At 38.9% G+C, this 24,129-nt stretch overlaps 1 protein-coding gene across 1 annotated transcript; it reads left to right on the forward strand.

The window, feature by feature from the left end:
* Window positions 1–1,491: 1,491 nt before the first annotated feature.
* LOC139716416 (aladin-like) lies at window positions 1,492–19,268 on the forward strand. The gene is made up of 11 exons (XM_071627963.1): window positions 1,492–1,617; window positions 2,457–2,640; window positions 3,835–3,926; window positions 4,612–4,757; window positions 6,884–7,027; window positions 8,597–8,717; window positions 10,720–10,844; window positions 11,648–11,881; window positions 15,275–15,424; window positions 17,939–18,023; window positions 19,128–19,268. Exons 1-11 carry the CDS (start codon window positions 1,492–1,494, stop codon window positions 19,266–19,268), a joined length of 1,548 nt encoding a protein of 515 aa, XP_071484064.1.
* The last annotated feature ends 4,861 nt before the right edge of the window (window positions 19,269–24,129 follow it).

Consider the following 24,129-nt stretch of genomic DNA (forward strand, 5'->3'; position numbering starts at 1 on the left):
GTGTCCGTCCGTGTGTCCGTGCGTCCGTGTGTCCGTCCGTGTGTGCGTCCGTGTGTGATCAAAATGTTCAAAATGCTACTCCTTCGCCATTTCTAACCCGATTTTGATTCTGTTTGCTTTATATGATAGCACTACATGGGAGCTTTGAAACTTCTATACAGAATTTCAATTGTGACCTTTGACCTTGACCTTTGACCTATATTGTACATTTTGCTTCAAAATGCTACTCCTTCGCCATTTCTAACCCGATTTTAATTCCGTTTGCTTTATATGATGGCACTAGGTGAGGGCTTCAAAACTTCTACACAGAATTTTGACCTTTGACTTCTTTGACCTTTGACCTTGATTTTTGACCTATATTGTACATTTTGCTACAAAATGCTACTCCTTCGCCATTTGTAACCCGATTTCAATTCCGTTTGCTTTAAGTGATGGCACTAGGTGAGGGCTTCAAAACTTCTACACAGAATTTTGACCTTTGACTTCTTTGACCTTTGACCTTGATTTTTGACCTATATTGTACATTTTGCTACAAAATGCTACTCCTTTGCCATTTGTAACCCGATTTCAATTCCGTTTGCTTTAAGTGATGGCACTAGGTGAGGGCTTCAAAACTTCTACACAGAATTTTGACCTTTGACTTCTTTGACCTTTGACCTTGATTTTTTTACCTATATTGTACATTGGCTACAAAATGCTACTCCTTCGCCATTTCTAACCCGATTTCGATTCCGTTTGCTTTATGTGATGGCACTAGGTGAGGGCTTCAAAACTTCTACATAGAATTTTGACCTTTGACTTCTTTGACCTTTGACCTTCATCTTTTTACCTATATTGTACATTTTGCTACTAAATGCTACTTCCGGCGGGGACATATATTACGCACCGCGTAATTTCTACTTTTCCTTGTTTTGCTGGCTTCCCTTCCCAAAGTCTGATAAGAAACTTTATCATACTATGTACACGTGATACAAAAAACATTTCCAATGCTTACATTTCCATTGATTTTTGACAAAAATGTTCACTTGAACCTCAAGTGATTCAGATAGAAAGAATGATGATCAGCTGAAGACCAGTAGTTACAGCTTTTGTATGAGTTTCGTGTGTATGAGTACGTGTTTCAATGTTTACACGTACATGTAGCTGTGCTTGATGTACTGTGAAAACGAGACTGGGTTAGACCAGACATGAAAATGTAAATTCTTCTCACTAATGCAATAATTGTGTCTTGAATGTAAACAAAATGTTTTTCAACCTCTTAGTACAGAATGGCACCACACATTTTTGGTGTACAGAAGTTGTTTGAACCTTATTGGCTTTTGTACATTCGAGCAGTGCGCAGCATGTAATCTCACTTAGTCAGAAGTTTGTGTTTGGAAAACGACAGTTAGCAGAATCACTGAGCATCACATTGACAAGTTTTTTTTTCCCACATAACAGATTCTTTGAGTACACTGAACTGTGAAATCACCCAGAGACCTGAGTAGCAGTATGTGCTCGCTAGCTGAAGGTCCGTCTCCACCCCCTGAGGGTTACATCACAGTGTGTGAGGAGAACGGTGACCTGGTGACCATCAGTGCCAGAACTGCCCCCGTTAATTACACCCCTAGAGTAACGGTAAGTGTTAGATCCATGCCCTCCTCCCCCCCCCCCCCTTTCCCCCACAGCAAAATGAGAGAAGATACTCCAAGTAGATAAACAGAAGATGGGTAGATGAATAAATCAATAGATAAGTATTATAAAGGGGAATGAGTAAAGATTACAAAATATGCCGTAGATGAATACTTTTAGGTATAAATACCTGAATAACACGAATTAAAAAGAGAATGCAAAGAATTGATACTTGTTTAGAAGATATTACCAGTATACACATGCACACAAAGAGAAGGTAAAGTAATCACTTTGTTTTATACATGAAAATCATGTACTTTGGTCTGAATATTCATTTTGAATTGCAGTTTTGTGAAGGATGTTACAAAAAAAAAGCCAGTTTGTTCTGTCTTATTCACTATTTTCCATGAATAATCTTGACTTGGGGTACCCAATATTCAAGGCATAGTTGCACATGACTTGTGTTTATATATCACAAAAGATTCCATGTTTATACGAGATTTAGTGACAAGTACTGAATCATGATATCTATGTTAGACATGGATTATTACTGCTTGTGTCTATTTTATCCCCTGGGTGTCACACACAACTGATAGTCAAGTCCACAAATACTGTACTTAACATTCTCTCCGTAACTCAAATTGCTCATGCAGGTCACACAATGAAACATTTATCTGAAAATGTTTCCTCTTCTTATGTTGTTCTTTTTTTGGCTACTCGCAAGTGTACCTAAATGTCTTGCAAAGTGCATGTTTACATTTGTGTCAGCAATACCAGAAGTGATGCAGATATCTAATTGAGTGCAGTAATTACCTTCTGTCTTGAATTGTGTCTTCTGTAAATAGGGATTAGAGTATCCTGTTATCAGCGCTTCGACAGAGAGCCTGTGTTCCTTAGCAACAGATGAAGCCGCCCAAACGGCATTCCTGCCCCATGTGACAGATGTGTCGCTATGGAAACAGGCCTGGTATACCTGCCGTGTCCATGGTCTCTCAGAAATGTTGGATGAAGTTTCCAAAAATGAGACAGGTAAAGGGTGATGCACAATGAATACAGGAGAAAAAAAACCCCCAAAACATTACATTGATTTTTGCTGTGATCCACTAGTGATGTGATGCCAGGATTAAAAAGATTTTGTGTGTGTGTGTGTGTGTGTGTGTGTGTGTGTGTGTGTGTGTGTGTTTTGCCAAGCAATTTTCAATGAAGATCTTTTTTATTGCTGCTGTTGTCTTTTTTTCTTCTTTTATTTTTAATTCATGTCTATTTCATATTTGGTCTAAGTGCACCCACATATTCCTAAGTTACCTTTGCCTGATGCTTCATTCCTTATTTTATGTAGTCTCCCTTTCCCCTTCTTTCATGAGAACAATCCACTTGATCACAAAGAGAAATCAAAGGAGTGTGTACAAATGTATCTAGTTGTTATAGCTGTGAAATTCTAAATTTCAAAATTTATTTTATACTTAAGAAAGGTAAATATTTCATCTACATTCAACTTGACTTTCAACTAGTTTTGTAGAATTCATGGACCGCCACATATGAAATGGTAGTAAATCTTTGATTTTGTTTTTCATTTTTTCCACCATAATCGTTAAGATCAGTGTAGTTTGTAATTAGGAATAATATTTCAATTTGTATGAAGTGTGCGGTGACTGTTTAACAGAGTTTGTAAAGCTGCCAGTGTATCTAAGCAGGAGACATGTTTAGTTGTGTCCTGCATTACTTTTGATTGTTTTTCTGACTTGTTATTCGCTACAGTGTACATAGTAATGTCATTGTATTGTTTACCATGTGGAAACAAAGCGTTGCTTTACATTTGTCTGAGGTAATGATGACTATGACAGCAATGGGCATAGACTTCATCCCAGGTTCCTGTTTGCATGTAGTAAAGATTTACCATCATTAAACCTTTCAATAATATTACAGTTACTATGGCCAATGGTAACCAATCAGGTTTCAGCATTCATGGTCTTGGCCAAGTAACTGCAATTATTCTAGCCCACAAGAGCACCAAGCTCATTAAACATATACTTTACAAGGTTTTAGGACTGGTTCATCTTATTACCTTTTGTTATTTAGATTATGTACAATATGGTAGTATTACCATGGCAAGCACACATTTTGCATAGAATCCATGGTGTTTCTGTGATCATGTGACCTTGGGCCTGTCTGTATTGAAATATTGTTTCCTGTCATCTTTACTTTGTGATTGCCCACTCCCAGCCCCCTGGCCTGTCACAATGCTGGCCTGTGGATGTCTGTCAACTGTAACCTGGGTCAATTCATTCAGAGGCTCCCTGTATCCTCATCTCATGGTAAGATTAATGGGAGCTATTTTCTTTATACAGATCCTAGTTTATTTACCTGAGTTAGATTGTTCTACCTTCACATTCGTTGGTTTTTTTATTTGTGTGTGTGTGTGTGTGTGTGTGTGTGTGTCTGTGTGTGCTTTAGAAACATAATTATGATCCCTTAAAAAGCAAGAGGCCTATGCTGTGCTATGGCCTCACTCACACTTTCTCTGTTATGGAGTTGTTAAGGTACTTGCTTGCAAGTATAATGTACCAAACATATTTCTAGCATTCAATGTAAGTCTTAAATGTATTGTTTCCATTTGTGACTTATTTGTACGCAATGTTAACCTGTTGGAGAGGTGTCAATGGGTTATGCGTGTTAAAGGAAAATCTGCTCATCCTCAGCGGGTAAATGTCATTTTGATACTTGGCTCAAGAAGGATACTTGCACATTGTACATTGTACTGTAGGTACATGTACAGTGTACATATTGGACAATATAGTACATGTAACTAGAGATCCTTAGCCAACACAGACATTCTACTTTCTTTTTTTTTTTTTTGATATTATTGTCATTTCATTGGTCCTGCTTTTTATGCTCAGTTGGACGCAAGAAGTGCAAAAAGCAAGCAAATAGTAGTATTGGCACAGTAGTTCTGAAGTAAACATGTTGTGTTGCCGTGCCAACCTCTGTTCATTTGATCAGCTGTCCCCAGACGATATGATCCAAGAATTCAGTCGAGGGCGGGACTGGAGGGAGAGTGAGATCAGAGCGTTTGCCTGGCACCAGCACACAAACAAGTGTGCCGTGGCTTGGAGAGACAACACCATCAAGATATTCACCTCTGGCAGGTTGGTGATGGAAAGTTCATCTTTTCATACAGACTCTGATTAGCTGATAATGGCGATAACGAAGTTGATGATGAGGATGTTGAAAGTAGTGATACTAATAGTCATAGTGCCAACTGCTACAATTACCATTACTTCTGCTACTTCTCCCTTTTCTGTTACCATGCACTCCCTTCCTAACAAACACAATTAGAATAAAATTCCGGTTACAACAAAGTGAAAATTCAGGCCCCAATGTTATCCGCTCTATTTTTTCTTAATTGTTTATTTGTTTGGTTATAACAAAATTTCGATATAACGAAAGGAAACTGCCGGTCCTAAGGACTTCCTTATAACAGGAGTCAACTATACCTGTAATTATGATGACAGTAGTTTTAAGCATTATCATCATCATAGTTATAAACAGGGAAAGGCAGATGGAGAAGACGATGATTTGTATGTCAAGTAAAGATGACAATTACATAGATGAAGAAAAGGAAGAAGAAGAAGGATGAGAAGGACATGCAGAATAAAATCCTGAGATTGTGATATGTTGTTATACAAATGATGCACAGGATAGAGTGCGTTAGTGGAGCTGCATCTCCTCTAATGCCACGAAATAATCCTGTGCATCATTTGTTTTATAAAATGGGTCGAAAACTAACAGCATTTTTCACGTACCTTTGTGGGTCAATACCAGTCAGCTACATGTAGCACTCGCTCAAGAGTCAAGATGTCCGAAGATGTTCGTCCCAAACATTTACGCACGTCACACTCGGAAATCCCGCACATATAAGTACTGTACGTATAAGAGTACACACGTACGCCACACATGTTATGCACACAAGAAAGGCCGGCCGGCAGCCCGAACTAGAAGTAACTGTTGTTTAAAGGATTGACAGCGCGTATAGTAGCACGCGACGCACTTGTAACAACTGATTGAGTGTGCACTGCTAGTGTAAACATTGTGACGTCAGGCCGTGCATGTTAGTGAGAAATTAATGCACGCACACGTGACTCATTTCAGCGCTTCCAATTGGCTACATTCTTGAACCCATTTTATAATAACAGATTAGTGCTGGAAACGATATTTCTACAGCCACAGGAAAGGTTGCAATTGCTTAACCCTTAAATGGCCGGTTCAAACTCCCCCCCCCCCCCCCCCCCCCCCGGACATATTCCACCACATGATTTCTTTTGACTGCGCCGCTTGCTGACTTTGTACTTTCAGGTCTTGCAGATCTTATGACACCATTTTCGGGAAAATCAGGCATATCGTTAGGATGCTGCACGACCTTTTATACATGCTGGTCTGACTGAAAATGGCTCAAAAATTTGATTTTGTGTACAAAGTCTGTGCCAATGGAGTTTTCTCACATTATCAACAAAGATATGATCATTTTCACTTTCATTGGCTGAAGTCAATCAATTTTAGCATAATTATGCTTGAAAGACATGTAGGTTCTGAGATAAATTTTATGAAAAAAAAAGGACAAAAACAAAAGGTAGAAAAACAAGGAAATACATGAGATTCAACCCCGGGCCACAGAACAGCCCAAAAAAAAGCTGGCCTGAAAAAAACATTGTACTTGGCAATGAAGGGCAAGGGTATATACATTGCTAACATGAGACATCTAGGGGATCAGTTGCTATACATCCCCAATTCATCAGTGTCACTGCTTGGTCAGATATTTCCTCTGTCTTCCCTTATTTGTAACTCCAAGCCAGAGTGAGGGTTTTGGCTTTCTCCTCCAGACCTTATACTGAACCCCAGTAATCTAGTGGTAAAAGGATTTTCAAGTGATCATTTGTCAGATTGTTTCCCATGTTGCCTTTCTAGATTGCAGTCTAATGTATCCCACTTGTCACCTGCAGACAACCAAATATGTTTAGCCTTATCAGCAGTTCTGCCACAGTGCCTGGTGCCTCAATCATATGTATTTCCTGTTGAAAATTTTGTAGAAATTGCAGTGTTATTGTTGTGTTTTTTTTAAGATCTCATCAGTGTTTGACCTTTGACTTTATGTCATCATGTATCATTCATGAGGTGCATTGATTATGTCATCATGTATTACTCATGAGGTGCATTAGCTGCAATGCAATCATCTACAGTACACTTTCTACACATGTATATCTTTTCTCTTTGACAGTGACGTTGTACCCACTCTGAAACACAGACACCAGAGGGGCGTGTCCTGCCTAGCATGGAAGCCTCTCTCTGCCACAGTACTGGCTGTTGGTTGCCATAGCTGCATTCTCATATGGCACATTGACCCCAACTCACTGTCAACAAGGTAATAATGATAATAATATGGTCTTTGTCTTCATTATTGATATCTGCTCCGTCAGAGGACCCTGTCATTATCATTACTTTAAAGGGATCGTATAGTTTTGGTTGGGACCTAGCTTCAGGTTTCTAACATATTTGGTGAGATTATGAGAAACCTCTTATGAAATTATAAAGAGCATGCAATTCCAAGGGGAATTCAATGTTTGTTTGATGAAAATTGGTTTTGAAATGGCTGAGATATATTCAAAACAGAGCGATCCTGTTTAAAAGTGGGACCCATATTTTATTACGATCGCTTTATTTTACTGTGTTTTTGGATGTCTCAGCCATTTCAAAACCGATTTTCATCAGATAAACTTTGAATTCCCATTAGAATGGTATGCTGTGTACTATTTCATAAGTGGTTTCTTGGTATCTCACCAAAGAGTTAAAAGCCCAATCATCATCTCCACCAATACTTTGCTAGGTATCCATTTATACACCTGGGTTGAGTGGGACACGGTGGGTGAAGATATCTTGTCCAAGGACATGGGAACTTGACGGGATTCAGACTCGAACCTCTGAGTGAAAGTCAAGAGTCCTATCCACTATGCAACAGTGCCCTTATGCCACAGTGTATGTTAAGATAGATTTCAGGGCATGCCAGTGATCTCTATTTTACCAGTCACAGACCCTGTCAGCTTTTACACCCTTTTGAAACAAATTTACTCTTATTATTATTTGAGGACCATAGCTATTCCACAGAATTCAAAAGGGCAAATTAGTTGGGATGCTTTGTAGTACACATAGCTGCAGAAGACACAAGAATTATAGTTCATCAATACATTCACGTATCAGCTCTTTGTCAAAACACTACAACTTACAAAAGCAGACATTTAAAAATCTAGGAAATCTGCAGGATTATCAGTCTTGAATGCTCTGTTCAAGTACAGGATGGTCTACGAGAGGTTTAGCATGTTGCGGTAATAAACATATGAAAACTTTTGTACAACATCCTAACAAAGCACTCAACAAACTCAGCAACATGCCAAAATTTGATGATACACTAAAAATATTGAGAAACCTGCAAATAAACATGTGTCTACAAACTTATCTTAAAATATATGTATAGATTTCCATCCTTGGAATACGTTCTTTGACTTTGGCCAGATGTTAAAAGATAAAGCCTAGGATAGCACCAGAAAAGCATCTACAATCCTAGAGCAACCTGAGTGCAAAATACTTTTTGCTTCATGATGCCCATCTTACAAATGCTGTACACACAAAGTCATTATCAATGCAATCTGCCAAAATGTTGAAATGCGGGCCACCGTACATATGTTAATGTGCCACTTTAATTCTGTAGTACACTCGTCACTAAATTCTAAAGTTTGTGACAACTGCAGAGAGTCTTGGGTAAAGAGATTGTTCTTGCAAAATCCCTACAGTCATTGCTCTATCAAATCAGCCAGTTTATACACTGTCTGGCTGAAAATATTGTGGTAATCATGAAACTTTGATAAAACCATCTGTAGCATGAAATAATATTGGCATCCACATCAGAACCACCTCTGTGTCTCGCTTCCTTTGTCAGACCAACGGCCAGTGCGGCCCAAGTCCTGTCCTACGCAAGCCATGCACCAGTCACATGTCTCAGCTGGGACCCTAGAGGGCGCCTTCTTGTTTCCGCTTCACCCAGAGACACAGCAATACTGGTATGGTATGATGTGTGTATTAAAGGTGTCAACCACAGAATACTGTTTCGAATGTGCTGTTCTTCAAAGCTAATATCAGATAAGAATATCAAAATTTGAGAAAAGTGCTTCAAGGTCTGCCTTGTTTTGAGATTTTTCTCAAAAAAGATGTATAAATCTAATGCAACATGAAAGGATATTTTGTTTGTTTGCTCAGTTGTTTCATATTTACATCTGAGTAGTCAGCATTTGCAATATTCTCATTGAGTATGTTTGAGTGGCTGTTTTTAGAGCGAGCATATGATATCAGCCAAATGCAATAAAACAAATTTAGTTTTTCAAATATGGGAAATCTATAAGTCATCTCTGAATTTGTGCATTGTGCATGTGTCATGTCACAAGGTGGAGAAGTTGTTATACCCCCGCCAAACGAAGTTTGAAGGGGGTATATAGGAATCAGCGGACGGTCGGTCGGGCGGTCGGTCGGGCGGTCGGGCGGTCGGGCGGTCGGTCGGGCGGTCAGTCGGACGGTCGGTCCGTTGCAAATCTTGCGTCGCGAACTTCTTCCTCAGTTTTCAACCGATTCCCATAAAACTTGGCACAGATGTGTACCTTGGGTTGTAGATGTGCAAGACATATTTTTTGACAGTACCCAAAAGTACGTTGCCATGGTAACGGCATATTATGGGCAAAAATGGGTACAAATCTTGCGTCGCGAACTCCTCCCACAGTTTTTTATCAATTTTTATGAAATTAGGTACAGATGTTCATCTGAATATGTTAATGTGCAAGACACATATTTCCGCAGTGGCAAAAAGTGCGTTGCCATGGTTACGGCATGTTATTGGTAAAATATAGGGCAAAATGCTTCATGGCAAAACTGCTTCATCTGTGTTCTTCCAATTCTCATGGAATTCATATTGAATGTTTGTCTTAGGATATAGGTCAGCATGACACATTTCTTGACAGTGACAAAAAGTATGTTGCCATGGTAACAGCTCACATATTATGAGCCAAAATGATGGAAAATTTTGTGTTGCAAACTACTTCCTCAGTTTTTGCCCAATTTCCATGAAACTTGGTACAGATGTGTGCCTTTGGTTGTAGATGTGCAAGACGCATTTTTTGACAGTACCCGAAAGTACGTTGCCATGGTAACGGCATATTAATGGCAGAAGATCAAGGAAAGATCTTGCGGATTGAACTACTTCCTCTGTATTCGACTGAAGCTCATGAAATGTGGCACACACATTGGTCTTGCTGGGAAGATGTGCAAGACATATTTTTTGGACGTGTCGGAAGCTGCGTTGCCATGGTAACAGCATATTAATGGCGGAAGATCAAGGAAAGATCTTGTGGATTGAACTACTTCCTCAGTTTTTGACAAAAGCTTATGAAATATGGCACACACAATAGTCTTGGTGGGAAGATGTGCAAGACATATTTTTCGGACGTGTCGGAAGCTGCGTTGCCATGGTAACGGCATTTAAATGGCAGAAGATCAAGGAAAGATCATTCCTTGGGTAAGACTGTCGTCACGGGGCGGGGGTATTAATCACCTTAAGTGATATTTTCCTCTGTTACTATTATGTTATATTTAATATATGTATATATAACTCATCCTTAACCCATTCCACAGCCCAAGCACATGCTGTTGCTTTTTTCAGGAATGGAGAAGCTCTACCACTTTTTTTGTATGAACACCTGTAAATATATATAATTTATATATATATATATATATATTTTTTTTTTTTTTTTTGTAGGAGATGTGTGAGAATTCCTATCCTTCAAATGAGTTTCTCCCATCTCTTCCTAATTATTAAATTTCATGGATAAGAGGTATGCAAACTTGAGGTTACCTGTAATTCACCATAATTATAACTTCCATATCTGTTAGGTGAATCAAAACAAGCAACAACAAAAAAAAAAACCAAAACAAACAATGAAAAGAAAGAGCAAGCCAGGAAACATGGAGATAGCATCAATCTGTCACAATACCCTCAATGATCTTTCCTTCCCCTAGGTTTGGGATGTGCCAAGAGAGTCATGTGTACCCCTCAGAAGGGCTGGAGGAGGGGGCGGGGCACTACTCAGGTACTCCCCTGACAGCTCCAAGCTCTTTGCATCGTCGCCATCACAAGTTTTCAGGTGAGATGCTAGAAGGTCCAGAGTAAAGACTATTAAAGTTTCAGGCTTTAAGCCTTTGCACTGAAGCAATATATGCTCATGGTGCTGCTATCTTTCTGAAGCATTTGTCAACCACAGTGCCTCGTCTCTTTCTTACAAGTTAGTTTTATAGGTGAGAGACCCATTTGCTACCGAGGGAAAACTATTTTCAGACTTTGAAACATATTGTAAAACAACCAAAATACTAGTACTGCAGCTCTGTTGCTGATTCACATTGGCAACCACAGTATCTAATGTAAGTGCCTTCATGCTCTCAACCTTTGCCCGTACTTTTACTTTACTTTTATGCAAAGTTCAACTGTATTTTGAAAAAATACATATTTCTGTTCTTATCTAGCAACTAAAAAGTCCAACATATTAACCCACAGATTTTAATGCTTTCAATACAAGAAGAAGCCAGAAAAAAAAAGGTATTATCTGTATAGGAGTTTTTACTTCATTCTTAAGATTTCATTTCTTCATAATTTTCATGTCTAAAACTTTAAAATATCTACCCTGTACTTGGATTAGTCTTTTCAGCAATGTGCACCTTTTTGCCAAGTAATATTTGCTGGAACTGCAAGCCATTCTATCCTGCAGTAAGGTGTTTGTGCAGATCCATCTTCAGAAAATCACAATATGAAAGCATGTGTGCAGTATTGATGGGGTAAAACGAGGTAGTAAGACGTCTTTGCAGTCACTGCAGTGTGACCATCCTGTCAGTTACCAATCCAAAGAGTGTCATTGTGAGAGCTGTTTTCTGTTTTTATACTGCCTCTTGCCAGAGTATGGGAGACAAAGTCATGGTCATGTGAGAAGTGGACGCAGCTCTCGGGACGATGCCAGAGCGCCTGCTGGAGCCCTAATGGACGCTTCCTCCTCTTCTGCACTGAGGGCGAGCCGGCAATCTTCTGTCTCAACTTCCTCCACAGTGCAGGCAAGACGGGCGGAGCGGAGAACGCTATCAAGTGTGCCGACACTTCTGAGGTCACCATGATGTGTGGGGACCAGGAAGTGAGGTGATTATGACATCACAATCAGAGATCAGGGCACCATAGTACTCCCAGTGATCTTTTGCATTTGTTTGTTTCTTCTTTTTTTGTTTGTAAGAAATGCATGCTGTGTGCTGTATAAAGAATTTTTGTGGGGGAAGGTCACAAAACCCTTCAAATTCAGTTCCGTAGTTTTTGATGAAAAAAAAATTGAAGTGAAACACTGTTATTAATAGGCATGTGGACATTGATGCCCCTTGAAGGTTTGATGAGCATATTTCTATCTATATTGTATTGTAATGAATAGGGGCTTTTATGATGATACACAGTTTCTGTAGATCCCCCCCCCCCCAATGCCTCATCGGCCGTAATCTGGCAGAACTCCCTAAGTCGATTTTGGTCGATTTTCAGGTTTTGAGTGTTTTGTGTGTTTTTTCTCATGTTCTTTCAAGTGGGCCAAAAAATAAGTTGTGAATCGGTACAGAAAGTTATTTTTAGAAAGTAATTTTGGCAAAATTCCTGAGGAGAGAGGGCGATTAATCTGGCAGAACTGCGTAAGTCGAGATTCGAAATGAATTTTCCGATGTTAATCAGGCAGAACTGCGTAAGTCGACTTACGACAACGCTTGGACCAAGGTGTTCCTGCATCCCGCACGGACATGGTATATCTTAACACGCGCGTGCGCGACCTTGGTAGTGACGAACGCGCTGCGCGTTCAGGCTAGCAGTGCCTAGCTACCTAGCTAGACACGTCGTACGGCTACGTGTATTGTACACGACGACAGTCGCGCTAAAGCAATAGCCCTCGTTACTCTTGGGGGAAATTGCCACTTTCTTTCCCTTCATAGACTGGCAGGCTTCAAAACAGGTCAATATGCGGTATGCCTTACTATTAAGTTTTGCTACAATCTAATGCTTATTAAGCCTAGAGCATTTCTAGATCTAACAAACGTTATAGTTTGCATCTTGTCTGACATCACTCTCCAGTCAACTTTAGGCCTACTTAGTACTGCTGCAGCACTTGTCCATTGTTAGTGTACGTGAAATCAATGTACTGTGCGGTAGCGTAGGTCACGCGAACAACAATATCTGTAATCCATTGACCATAGCTTCTTATTTTGTTTTTCATTGTAATAAGCGGTTAGTGGGCTTGGATCTATGGGATTGATCTCGAGAAGTTTAATGAATATCTGGGATACCGTCCATAACGATGGCATTTTCGATCCAATCCTACAGACGTCAGAAATTGACCAATACTAACACTTTTAAAGTTTACTTTTTAATACGGGTACCGTACCGGTACTCTCAGTAGAGTTGTGCAGTAGGGGCCTACTAGACTACTGGGGCCTACCGTTACTTAACTTAGGCTGAATCGCCGGTTATTCTGTCTTTACTCAATTTTCTATTTTTCTAGATTTGATTCGGCCAGACATTCTTGAAATCTGTAATATGAAGAATCTAGAATCTACAGGTTAAACGCTAAATTATAAACATTTAGCCCTAGAAATAGATCTGAAACTTAGATTTAGATCCGTGTTCTATACATTACTACTAGGGCCTAGTACTACTAGACATTATAGGCTATAGACTTTATAGTCTTGCTGTTAGTCATTATAGATAGGCAGGTTAGGCTTTACGTTGTTCTTAGATCTACTATAACATTAGTACCTTCTAGGCCTAGATCCCCAATAAACAGTCTAGCTGTAGATTTAGCCCCTACCTGGATATAGAGTCGAGATCTAGAGTCTAGACTAGAAAATCTAGAAACTCATTTTTATTGATCTACTAGTCTCTGTTATAATGACGCCCCAAAATAGACGTCTGGATGTTACATAGACCTAGACAATCGAGTAGACAGAGTTCGAGAGTTCTCGTACGTTTTAATAGGCCTGCGTAGATAGTAACGGTTAGAACACTACTACCCTAACGTTAGTACTGTAGTTACAATAAGGCCTACAGTAGGAGTCGACACAAACGAGAACTAGGGTCTATTTTTTTATTTTCTGATAAAGCTGTAAATAAACTTTTAGTCAGGCCTAGCTCCTAGTATTCTTTAGTTTAAATAGAGTTTAGGCCTTCAGCCAAAAGGGTCTAGGCTTACTCTTACTTTGGGCATAGAGTAGGTATACTAGGATAATGAGATCAGTAGGCCTATCGTATGCAGATTCCTACGTACCGCTCTACTAGTCTCTAGATGTCTAGTGTATCGTTTATAGGCCTGAATAGACTATGGTCTAGACGGTCTACAGTGTAGTACCTGTAGTCTTCATGAACAATATAGCTTAACATCTAGAACCTAGTCTAATAATATTCTTAATCCAAATGCAATGCTTCATGAGATCGACAATAACCCAAGCAGCAGCCAGGCTTTTGATGTAGCAGTACTTCTTGTGCCGCTAAATAATACTGAAACATGAACACAGACTGACAACATTTGGGGAAAGCAAGTTATTTTCCACATACAAATGAATGGATAAAATGAAATTAAATGTGAATCAATAATGATGACTTTATACATACAAATATTTCAACAAAATTGTACTCGATCTAAAATATTCATTGTTTTGACACTGCATCCGCTGAATAGTGAGAGGATGGATGGTAAAATACGATAGACAACCCGCAGAAAATAGACCGAGATACGTAGTTCTGGTTGATAAACCACGTGTTTATCAGCCAGAACTGCGTATCTCTAGGAGATACGCAGTTCTGGCTGATAAGCACGTGGTTGACCACGAAAAGAGATACGTAGTTCTGCCTGATAAAACACGTGCTTATCAGGCAGAACTGCGTAACTCCTAGAGATACGCAGTTCTGCCTGAAAAACCCCCCGCATGGCCGAAAACTTACGCAGTTCTGGCTGATCAACCCGGGCACGTGACCAGAGATACGCAGTTCTGCCAGATTACGATCGCAAAAATTTGGCGACGATTAATCTGGCAGAACTGCGTAAGTTTTTTAAATTGGTAATTTTTACTACTTAAAAAGGTCAAATTGTCATTTTTTTGCTGGAAATAAATTCTTTAGACCAATTATGACCGAGAAAAGAGGAAAAATGCAACTCATCGTATCTCAGTTTAGAAAGGTGTAACATTGAATCTTTAAACCCGATTTCTGGCGTAATGTGTTAAAGGAGATACGCAGTTCTGCCAGATTACGGCCGTCATATGTTTCAATATCTGTCATAAATTCTGCCCCAGAAACTGATTTCAGCCTGCTTTCCATGACGGAAATGGAATACAAGGAAACTTGCATATGTTCTATCTTTTATTATTTCTTCTGAAGCTGAACATGTCAGAAATACTTGCTTCTTGCAAAATAGATGAATGATTGAATTTGTGATGCTTATAGCTAATGCAGTATACAGTCTGATTCTGAATAATCAATCATTTTATGTCTCCTTTTTTAAATATTGGGTAGGATTGGAGGCTTGATTCAAGACATGGTGTGGAACTGTACCGGTGAGAGACTTGCTGTCCTCTTCAAGGCAAACAAAGAAACAGAGAATATGGGGGATCTCATCGCTATCTTCAACACCAGACTCACTCCGACATTGCAACTCATACCGAGGTAGGCATGCATGAAGGACGTTTCACTGTAACAAGTGTGAACATGTTTGAGTTTATACAGATTCACTCTGTCTTGTGCCAGTAAAGAAACAGTCCTGTCAGAATCAGAAAGAGTAGTTGCTACACTATAGTTAGTGCATCCAAGCAATGGACTTTGGGCATGAGGAATGCTTTTTTTCGGTCGTAGTGGAAACTGGCATTTAATGCATTTGCAACTACTGTGTTGGCTGCAGATGTTAAAGGGGCATTCCAGATGATTTTCATAATTTTACATCATGTAGTACATAAATTGACAGCTCCATGTATAGATTTGTGGAATTTATTGTGGTCCTTGGGCAGAGAAACCAATACTCTGAAAAATCTTAAACAAATTACACTGAACAGTGTCGATGACATAGGAGCCACACATATTTCAGAAATGTAGCAGTGCAACTCCATTACAATACCACTTGCTTGATAAGTTCACCTGTGTAAAATCTATGCATGCCTTCTTCTTTTGTTGTGCTTCCTTGAGGCCCAACTCATGCATCACCCTTGTTCATTGCAATTTATCGTATATTTTGAAAATATTCTTATTCTTCAACCCAATCAATATAGATTCTCAAACTCTGTTCTCAGTATATCTAATTTCTTTTACAATGTCATGTAGTTCAAATGTAAAAGTGTGAAAATCATCCATAGGTCTCCTTTAATGGAGATGTGATGAAGGGTTGAGCCGGTTTCCTGGTAATGATTTTTTTGTCCCCGCCGAACGAGTTCGAGCAGGGGACTATGAAACGGGCTCCGTACAAGTGTGTGTCCGTGTGTCCGTCCGTCCGTCCGTGTGTCCGTCCGTCCGTGTGTGCGTCCGTGTGTGATCAAAATCTTCAATTTGCTACTTCTCTGTCATTTATGAGCCAATTTTGATTCTGTTTGCTTTATATGATAGCACTACATGGGAGCTTTGAAACTTCTACACAGAATTTCAGTCGTGACCTTTGACCTTGACCATTGACCTATATTGTACATTTTGCTACAAAATGCTACTCCTTCGCCATTTCTAACCCGATTTCGATTCCGTTTGCTTTATGTGATGGCACTAGGTGAGGGCTTCAAAACTTCTACACAGAATTTTGACCTTTGACTTCTTTGACCTTTGACCTTGATTTTTGACCTGTATTGTACATTTTGCTACAAAATACTACTCCTTCGCCATTTCTAACCCGATTTTGATTCCGTTTGCTTTATGTGATGGCACTAGGTGAGGGCTTCAAAACTTCTACACAGAATTTTGACCTTTGACTTCTTTGACCTTTGACCTTGATTTTTTGACCTATATTGTACATTTTGCTACAAAATGCTACTCCTTCGCCATTTCTAACCCGATTTCGATTCCGTTTGCTTTATGTGATGGCACTAGGTGAGGGCTTCAACACTTCTACACGGAATTTTGACCTTTGACTTCTTTGACCTTTGACCTTGATTTTTTGACCTGTATTGTACATTTTGCTACAAAATGCTACTCCTTCGCCATTTCTAACCCGATTTCGATTCCGTTTGCTTTATGTGATGGCACTAGGTGAGGGCTTCAACACTTCTACACAGAATTTTGATCTTTGACTTCTTTGACCTTGATTTTTTTACCTGTGTTGTACATTTTGCTACAAAATGCTACTCCTTCGCCATTTCTAACCCGATTTCGATTCCGTTTGCTTTATGTGATGGCACTAGGTGAGGGCTTCAACACTTCTACACAGAATTTTGACCTTTGACTTCTTTGACCTTTGACCTTGATTTTTTACCTATATTGCACATTTTGTTACAAAATGCTACTTCCGGCGGGGACATATATTACGCACCGCGTAATTTCTACTTTTCCTTGTTGAGTGGTCTTTTTGTACTATTCACTATCTGAATATCATGACTGACCAATTGTGTGTTGGAAATAGAGGTAACGTGTATGCCCTGTGTTTTAAGGGTGAGCCCCCAATGAATGTCAGCAGATGTGAATTATTGTGCTCAGCACATTCCAATTGATCAGTAGCTGCTTAACCTTCTCAGAGCCACCATCTCAAATTGCTACTGACATTATGCGTAGATGTGTTCATTACATTGTTTACAAGTGAATGGTTGGCCAAAGTTTAGAAGATTAGGAAAAAGCTTATATTTTAGCTTTTCAAGTTATAGCACAGTGCCATGGGCATAGATGGCTAGCAAACTACATCACTGATATTTGGCTAGTTTGAAAAAAAAATCCCTCTGAATCTGACATGTTTTTGAAGTCTTGCACAAAAATTTAAAAAAGAAAGAAAAGAAGATGGATTTAATATAGCAGACACATATCAAGATTCATTTCTTGTCATACCCAATTCTCTCCCATATTTGCTTTTAATGAAGGGTTACAAGATTTCTGAGTCACCCCTACTTTCAATGTGTACTGAATTATTAGTGCAACCATTGTATTACATAGTATCCCGTTGGCATTCAGATTCTGTCAACGTCAATTATTTTCATACGACCATATTTGACCGTACAGTGGCTTCATCCGCGGAGAGCCAGGAGAGATTCCAGAACTCATCTCCTTCAAGCCAGGATTCAAACATGGAGCTCTCCTCACCATTGTGAGTTTCATATTCCTCTTCTCATGTTCTAGATTTCATCATTGTGATCGTAATGATCACAATTATCACTGTAGTTACTCCAAAGCTTTTGCAGCATTCTTGCTGTCATGACTATCACTGCTATGATTACTTTTATTGCTGTGATATTGCCATAAACATTCATGTTGTGTAACTAGTAATATTGACTGATAAATTAAAAACCAGCCAACTTGGTTGTTTGGTTGCTGATATTGTTTGACTAGGTGATGCTGTAATATCATTTCTCCAATAAATATTATCAACTATAGTTTTGGACTGAAAACTTTAACCCATTGAGGACGGTTTGATTTTGCTACTACATGCATTTCCCGTAGACGTTTGCCCTAGTATACTTGAGAGTACTCAAGGGGTGAAGAAGAATGTGAACAAGATTTTACCAAGTAGGGTAAAATACACAATTCTCAATAATTTTTTTTTTAATCATGTAGACATGGCACAAATATGACCAGTATTTGATTGTCCTGAAGTGCTGTTAAACAGCACAAGTGTACTCCAGAAGGAACCAACAGAGATATAGATATATGATGGGGGTCCTAAAAGTAACTTTTGTTTCCAAAATGGTTTGTTTGTCAATGCATCTGCCTCAAGTCACTTTCTTTTTCATGCAGACTGTAATGTATTTTCTGCGTCATGCTGTATGCTGTGTAACAGGCATATGACTGTTCTGTGAAAAACACAACCCTATCTCAGGCTCTCATATACTGCGTTTTAATTTCTTATATAGTTATTATTAATTGACACATATTTATACACCCGTGTATATTACCCAATACAATTTTGACTCATACAGATTAATACTTCTTTAATGTTATGTATTTTTGACAATGATAGTGATATTGTATTGCTGTATACATGTATCTCTTGTATGTCTATCATGTCTATGTATCTGCAGTATGTAATACGTGTGCTTTGTATATGTATAATATATCGATGTAACCGGGTATGCATGCAAACAAAACAAATTTCCAGAAACGGACAATAAAATTGAATTGAATTGAATTTGAATTGAATTTACTGTTTTAAATCCTGACATTCTATCCCACTGCATGCTGTCATGTTTTACAGTGCTGGCAGAGTGGCAAGGTGACCTTTGTACCCCTATTCTTCATTCCGTCTGCTGCCCTCGCTGACAACCAGGCGATACCGGCTTCCTTTGGTAGCAAAACCACACCCCTCCCTCAGGAGCTCTTCTCTGTCAAGGACTGAATGCAGGCCTGAGAGAAAAAGAAGAAGAAATAACAAAGAGAAGAATTCTGGCTGTCTTTCTGTCTGTTGGTCTGTGTGCCCTGTCTCTCACAGCTGCTCACCTTTCTTCATTTTGGTAAAATAATGGCATGAAACCTATACCTCCATAAGAACAATGTTAACACGGGAGTAGCTGCAGAGGGCTTGCAATCAAATCGCCCACAAGCAACCCACATTCTTGTTTGTTTGTTTGTTTGTTTGTTTTTTTCCTGCTGGTAGATCCAGTCCTTCAGTGGTTAGGACCCTCAGCCCACATCCTGTCAGTTTTGGTGCAAAACGTCATCATCATGTATCTGAATTGTAGAGCTGTGTTTGCTGAATGTCAAAGTAGAGATCCTCGTACATTAACACTTTTCTAGGTCGAGTCAGATCTTCCCTAAGATTGATATTGAAGATAAATGTGTGGAAAGCAAAACATGTGAAACCCAAGACTGCTCAAACCACTAGATCTTTTGTTTTTAAAGGGATCGTACAGTTCTGGTTGAGACCTTATTTCCGGTTTCTACCATTTTCAGGTGGGATAATGAGAAATCTCATATAAAATATAAAAGAGCATGCAATTTTATGAGGAATTCAATGTTTATTTGTTGAAAATTGGTTTTGAAATGGCTGAGATATCAAAAAAGAGCGATTCCAATAAAGTGTGGGACCCACACTTTGTAACGATCGCTTTGTTTTTCTTTGTTTTTGAATGTTTCAGTTATTCCAAACCCGATTTTCATCAAATAAACTTTGAATTCCTCTTAAAATGGTATGCTCTGTACTATATCATAAGTGTTTTCTTGGTATCTTGCAAAAATTTAAAAGCTCAATTTTCATCTCAACCAAAACTGTACTATCCCTTTAAGGTCTAATTTCATCATGTTATTGGTGACAGTAGTTTGGTGGCGATTTGTTCTGTAACTCTGCACTCAAATGCACCTATTTGTCATATATTATTTTGCTACAGAATTTCAAAACAGGAACAAATTAGAGCAATTGTCTCAAACTGTTCTAAAGATTATGACATAATGTAGATGTGTATCTGGAGTGAATAGGATAAATAATTCTTTAAGCTTCCTTTGATTGATGTGCACTGTCAGCATTTCACAACCAGGAAGCTTAATGTTTGCATTTCTTGCAGTTTATCAATCAATCTGACTTAATGAAGAGTACAACAAACATAGGGCAGAAACAAAGGCTGAGGACAATTGTTTGAAGTAGAATTTAGAAAAGTCAATTCCATATTACGAAGCATGATGATGAGACCTTGTAATGAATGGATGCAGGATTAAAGGATGAATGTATACATTATAATATGTGACCGGCGACAACGGTTTCAGGCAAAAGTCGGGAATTTTGAAAATTCATTTTTTCACTGAATCAAACTGCCCATTATCTAAGCTTTGCATTGATATAAAACACTTGTATTCTCCGGCACTATAAGTGGGCATAGAAAGAGAAATAAAATGCAATTTTTAAGTTGTTAGCCTGACAAAATTGCGAGAAAACAGGCTTTGAAGATTCACCTCTTTCTCAAAGACAATGTCCGAGCGGCGATGTGAGGGGAGAATCACCCATCCGTACAATGGTGACAATCGATGTTAAGCTCCACCTCTAGCAACCGTATCGCCTTCTGATTGGCTCACTGAGAGACTCAAATTTCCCGGGCACCTTCCTCGGAGCTCAGCGGATGGAGCCGAAAAACAATGCGTTTCGCTCGGGTTTGTTTACAATGCGTCTTTCAAGATGGCGAATACGGTAATTGCACGTATGGTGTACATGTACATGCACATGTGTATGGTGCGCGCATTACGCAATGGCATCCACACGCCATGACCGTGTGCATGTAACAGGAGCGGTGGCAAATCCACACATGTACAAATCGCGTTTTCATTGTGGTTGACTTGTCTGAAGTTGTCTTTATCATTGGCGACCCGAAAGGCAGAAAATTGCTAGTGCTGGCGAGGGTAACGCTTTCTGTTTGTCTTGCTTTTACAAGACATTCATATGTTGCTTTGTTCGATGGTGTTAATGAAATAAAAAAAAAAACATGACTCATTAGTTTGGTGCATCCTTGACGTGTAGTATTTGAATATAATTAGTCACATGTGACTGCTCCTTTCCTCATCTAACTTCCATTGAGTCAGTCTGCTGTCATAATTTTTACTACATGCACAAGTAGACAAACTTGAGAATAACTAGTTTTCTTTTCACACAATTATGTCATGCTACATGATTTTTGTTTCAATTCCGTTGTCGAACATTGCGGTAGAATACTAGTAGTTTGGATAGACAGCCAAACGAAGAGCACGCACTACAGAGCGAGCGTATATAAACCACTATAGCAAGAACAATGAAGCATGTAATCGTGCACGCGTGGACAAAGCATTCCCCCCCAAACGCTTCAACTGGTGTCTCCGTTAAGCCGAATTATGTAAATGTATGCGACGCACCAGCCAATCGCATGCGCGACCCTGCGCCGTAGCAACGCTGGGGATATTGGCGCGGCGTTCGAAAGAAGCTCAAAACTGACGAGTGCGATCCAACATAGGGTGCTTAAAATTCCATTTTCGATAGGAAAACCTTAGTCTTATGCTCTGAAATTTAGTGTAGATGTAGAAAACATATCAAAGATTTGATTTCTGCAAAAACCCTAAATCGACAAAAATAATGGCCAAAATCTTTGTACCCCGCCAGGAGGGAATTTGCCCTTGCGACTTTTGCCTGAAACCGTTGTCGCGGGTCACATATATAAGTGCTCATTTCTAGGAACCACACAGACATCTTAAAGAGCAATTCTGCATTAGTTAAAAGTCAGTCTGAAAAGAAAGAGTAAAATTCATGAGGCACAATAGTGAAAATTTGATCAAAATCAGATAAAACTTTTACAGAAGTTATGAAATTTTTAAACTTTTGATCATTACCCTGAGGATATTCCAAGAGGAATAACACTTCTTATCTACACTTGTATTGCAGAAAATTGGATTTTATCAGTTTTTGGTTGTCATTGTTTTTTTTTTGTGGAAAATAATTATTATATGGAAAAAAAATTGTGAGAGGATGACATCATCACCTCACTCATTTGCATATTCATATCAACTGGTAAAGAACTGCAAAATTAGCAAAAATTCATATCTCCATATAAAGTCCTTAATTCTTATCCAATTTTGTCAAATACAGTGCTTTCACTGTTGTGCTTTTTACAAATCTTGCTTTCCTTACAGACTAACTTTAATCTTGTGTAGAATTGCCTTTTACTCATGGTAATCTTCAATTTACTGAAAAGGAAAAAAAAACTGCACTTGAAAGATGCCATGCTAGGTGACCTACTGATAATGCAAGTGGCTCAGAATTTTGGATGGTTTGCGTGAACATTGCTGCACTGTGTACCCTCCCCTCTTGTCTTACATTTCACTATTTATCCCAAAGGCAATATACATGTAGTGCTTTGGGTAGATAGTTCACAGGGGTTGTGTCAGCTATGCCGTGCTCTATCATTGTACATGTACCAGCCACGAGAGCCTTATAAACATGTTTATGTCAAAGTCAGTTAGACTGATAATGTACAGGATATAAATTTCAGCAATTTTGTTATGAAAAATTGTGTTTTCTTGGTTTTCATGTTTTTCTGTGTGATTGTTTATTTGCTTGTGGGGTTGGTATTCTTATGTGCCATGTATATTTGTGATACTTGTACAATGAATTTTCATTGAGGGTCATAGTAAAGTTTCTAACTTTGCTATGATTGATTGTACTTGAGGTAAGAAGTAGGACACAGCCACAGCACAGAAAGAGACTCAAAAAGAAACAAGGACATTATTTGATGGGGGATGAGTTGGGCTTGTATTCAACTTATCATAGTGCAGGGGACAAGAAGGATTATTTGGAGAATTAATCTAGCCTGGCAATAAACTCAGTTTTTTCCTATCCCAACAGTCAGGAAGGCTTTCATTAATTAAACATTCTCCCTTTCTGCTGGGTTGGGTGGATTTCTCTCTGTTTAACCCTTTGTATGCTCTAGGCACAGAAACACCCATAGCCTTATACTCACTGTCTAAAGCCTGGCACATAAAAGGGTTAAAGGGACTGTACAGTACTGGTTGAGGTGAAGATTCAGCTTCTAACGTTTTGCGAGATACATGTATTTAGAAACCACTCTATTGGCATACAATTCTAATGGGAATCAAAAGTTTATATGATCGGTCTTGAAATGACTGAGATTTCTAAAAACTATGAAAAACAAAGATACTAATAAAAGTCGTGGCCTGTCAATTTTCATAGTAGGATCGCTTTTTTGGATATCTCAGCCATTTCAAGGCAAATTTTCATCAAATAAACGTTGAGTCCTTCTTGAAAAATTACATACTCTTTCATATTTTATAAGAGGTTTCTCATGATCTCACCAAAGAATGTTTAGACAGTCAAATTGGACATGGAGTGGTACTTCATTTTAACCCTAAAAGGGAATCCGCCCCCCCCCCCCCTGACGTTTCGCGCTATAATTCTGTAATGCGAGAAGGCCTCGTCGCGAGGTTTCTTGACTTTGTTTGTTCATGTCTCACGCAACTTTTGAGACCAAATTTGCAACGTCCGCGCATACTTTCACGAAGCCATGCCCATTTTTGTAACGGAATGTCGCCCCAAAACAGGCACAATTTTGTGATTTTGTGTACATTTCCTATGGAAAATAGTGCTCTGTCATGAAAGTCATAAAAACCTGATTATTTTTACAATTGTGACCATGCATCACAAAACGAACAAAAAGTCGCACCCCTTGATTTCATGTGAGGACTCAAAAAAGGTGAAATGGGTCAACCAAGTCAATATTCAGTTTTTCATA

The sequence above is a fragment of the Diadema antillarum genome, unplaced genomic scaffold (genome assembly GCF_040938485.1).
Source record: "Diadema antillarum isolate AM-2024a unplaced genomic scaffold, OU_Dant_1.0 scf00000065, whole genome shotgun sequence".
Classification (NCBI taxonomy): Eukaryota; Metazoa; Echinodermata; class Echinoidea; order Diadematoida; family Diadematidae; genus Diadema; species Diadema antillarum.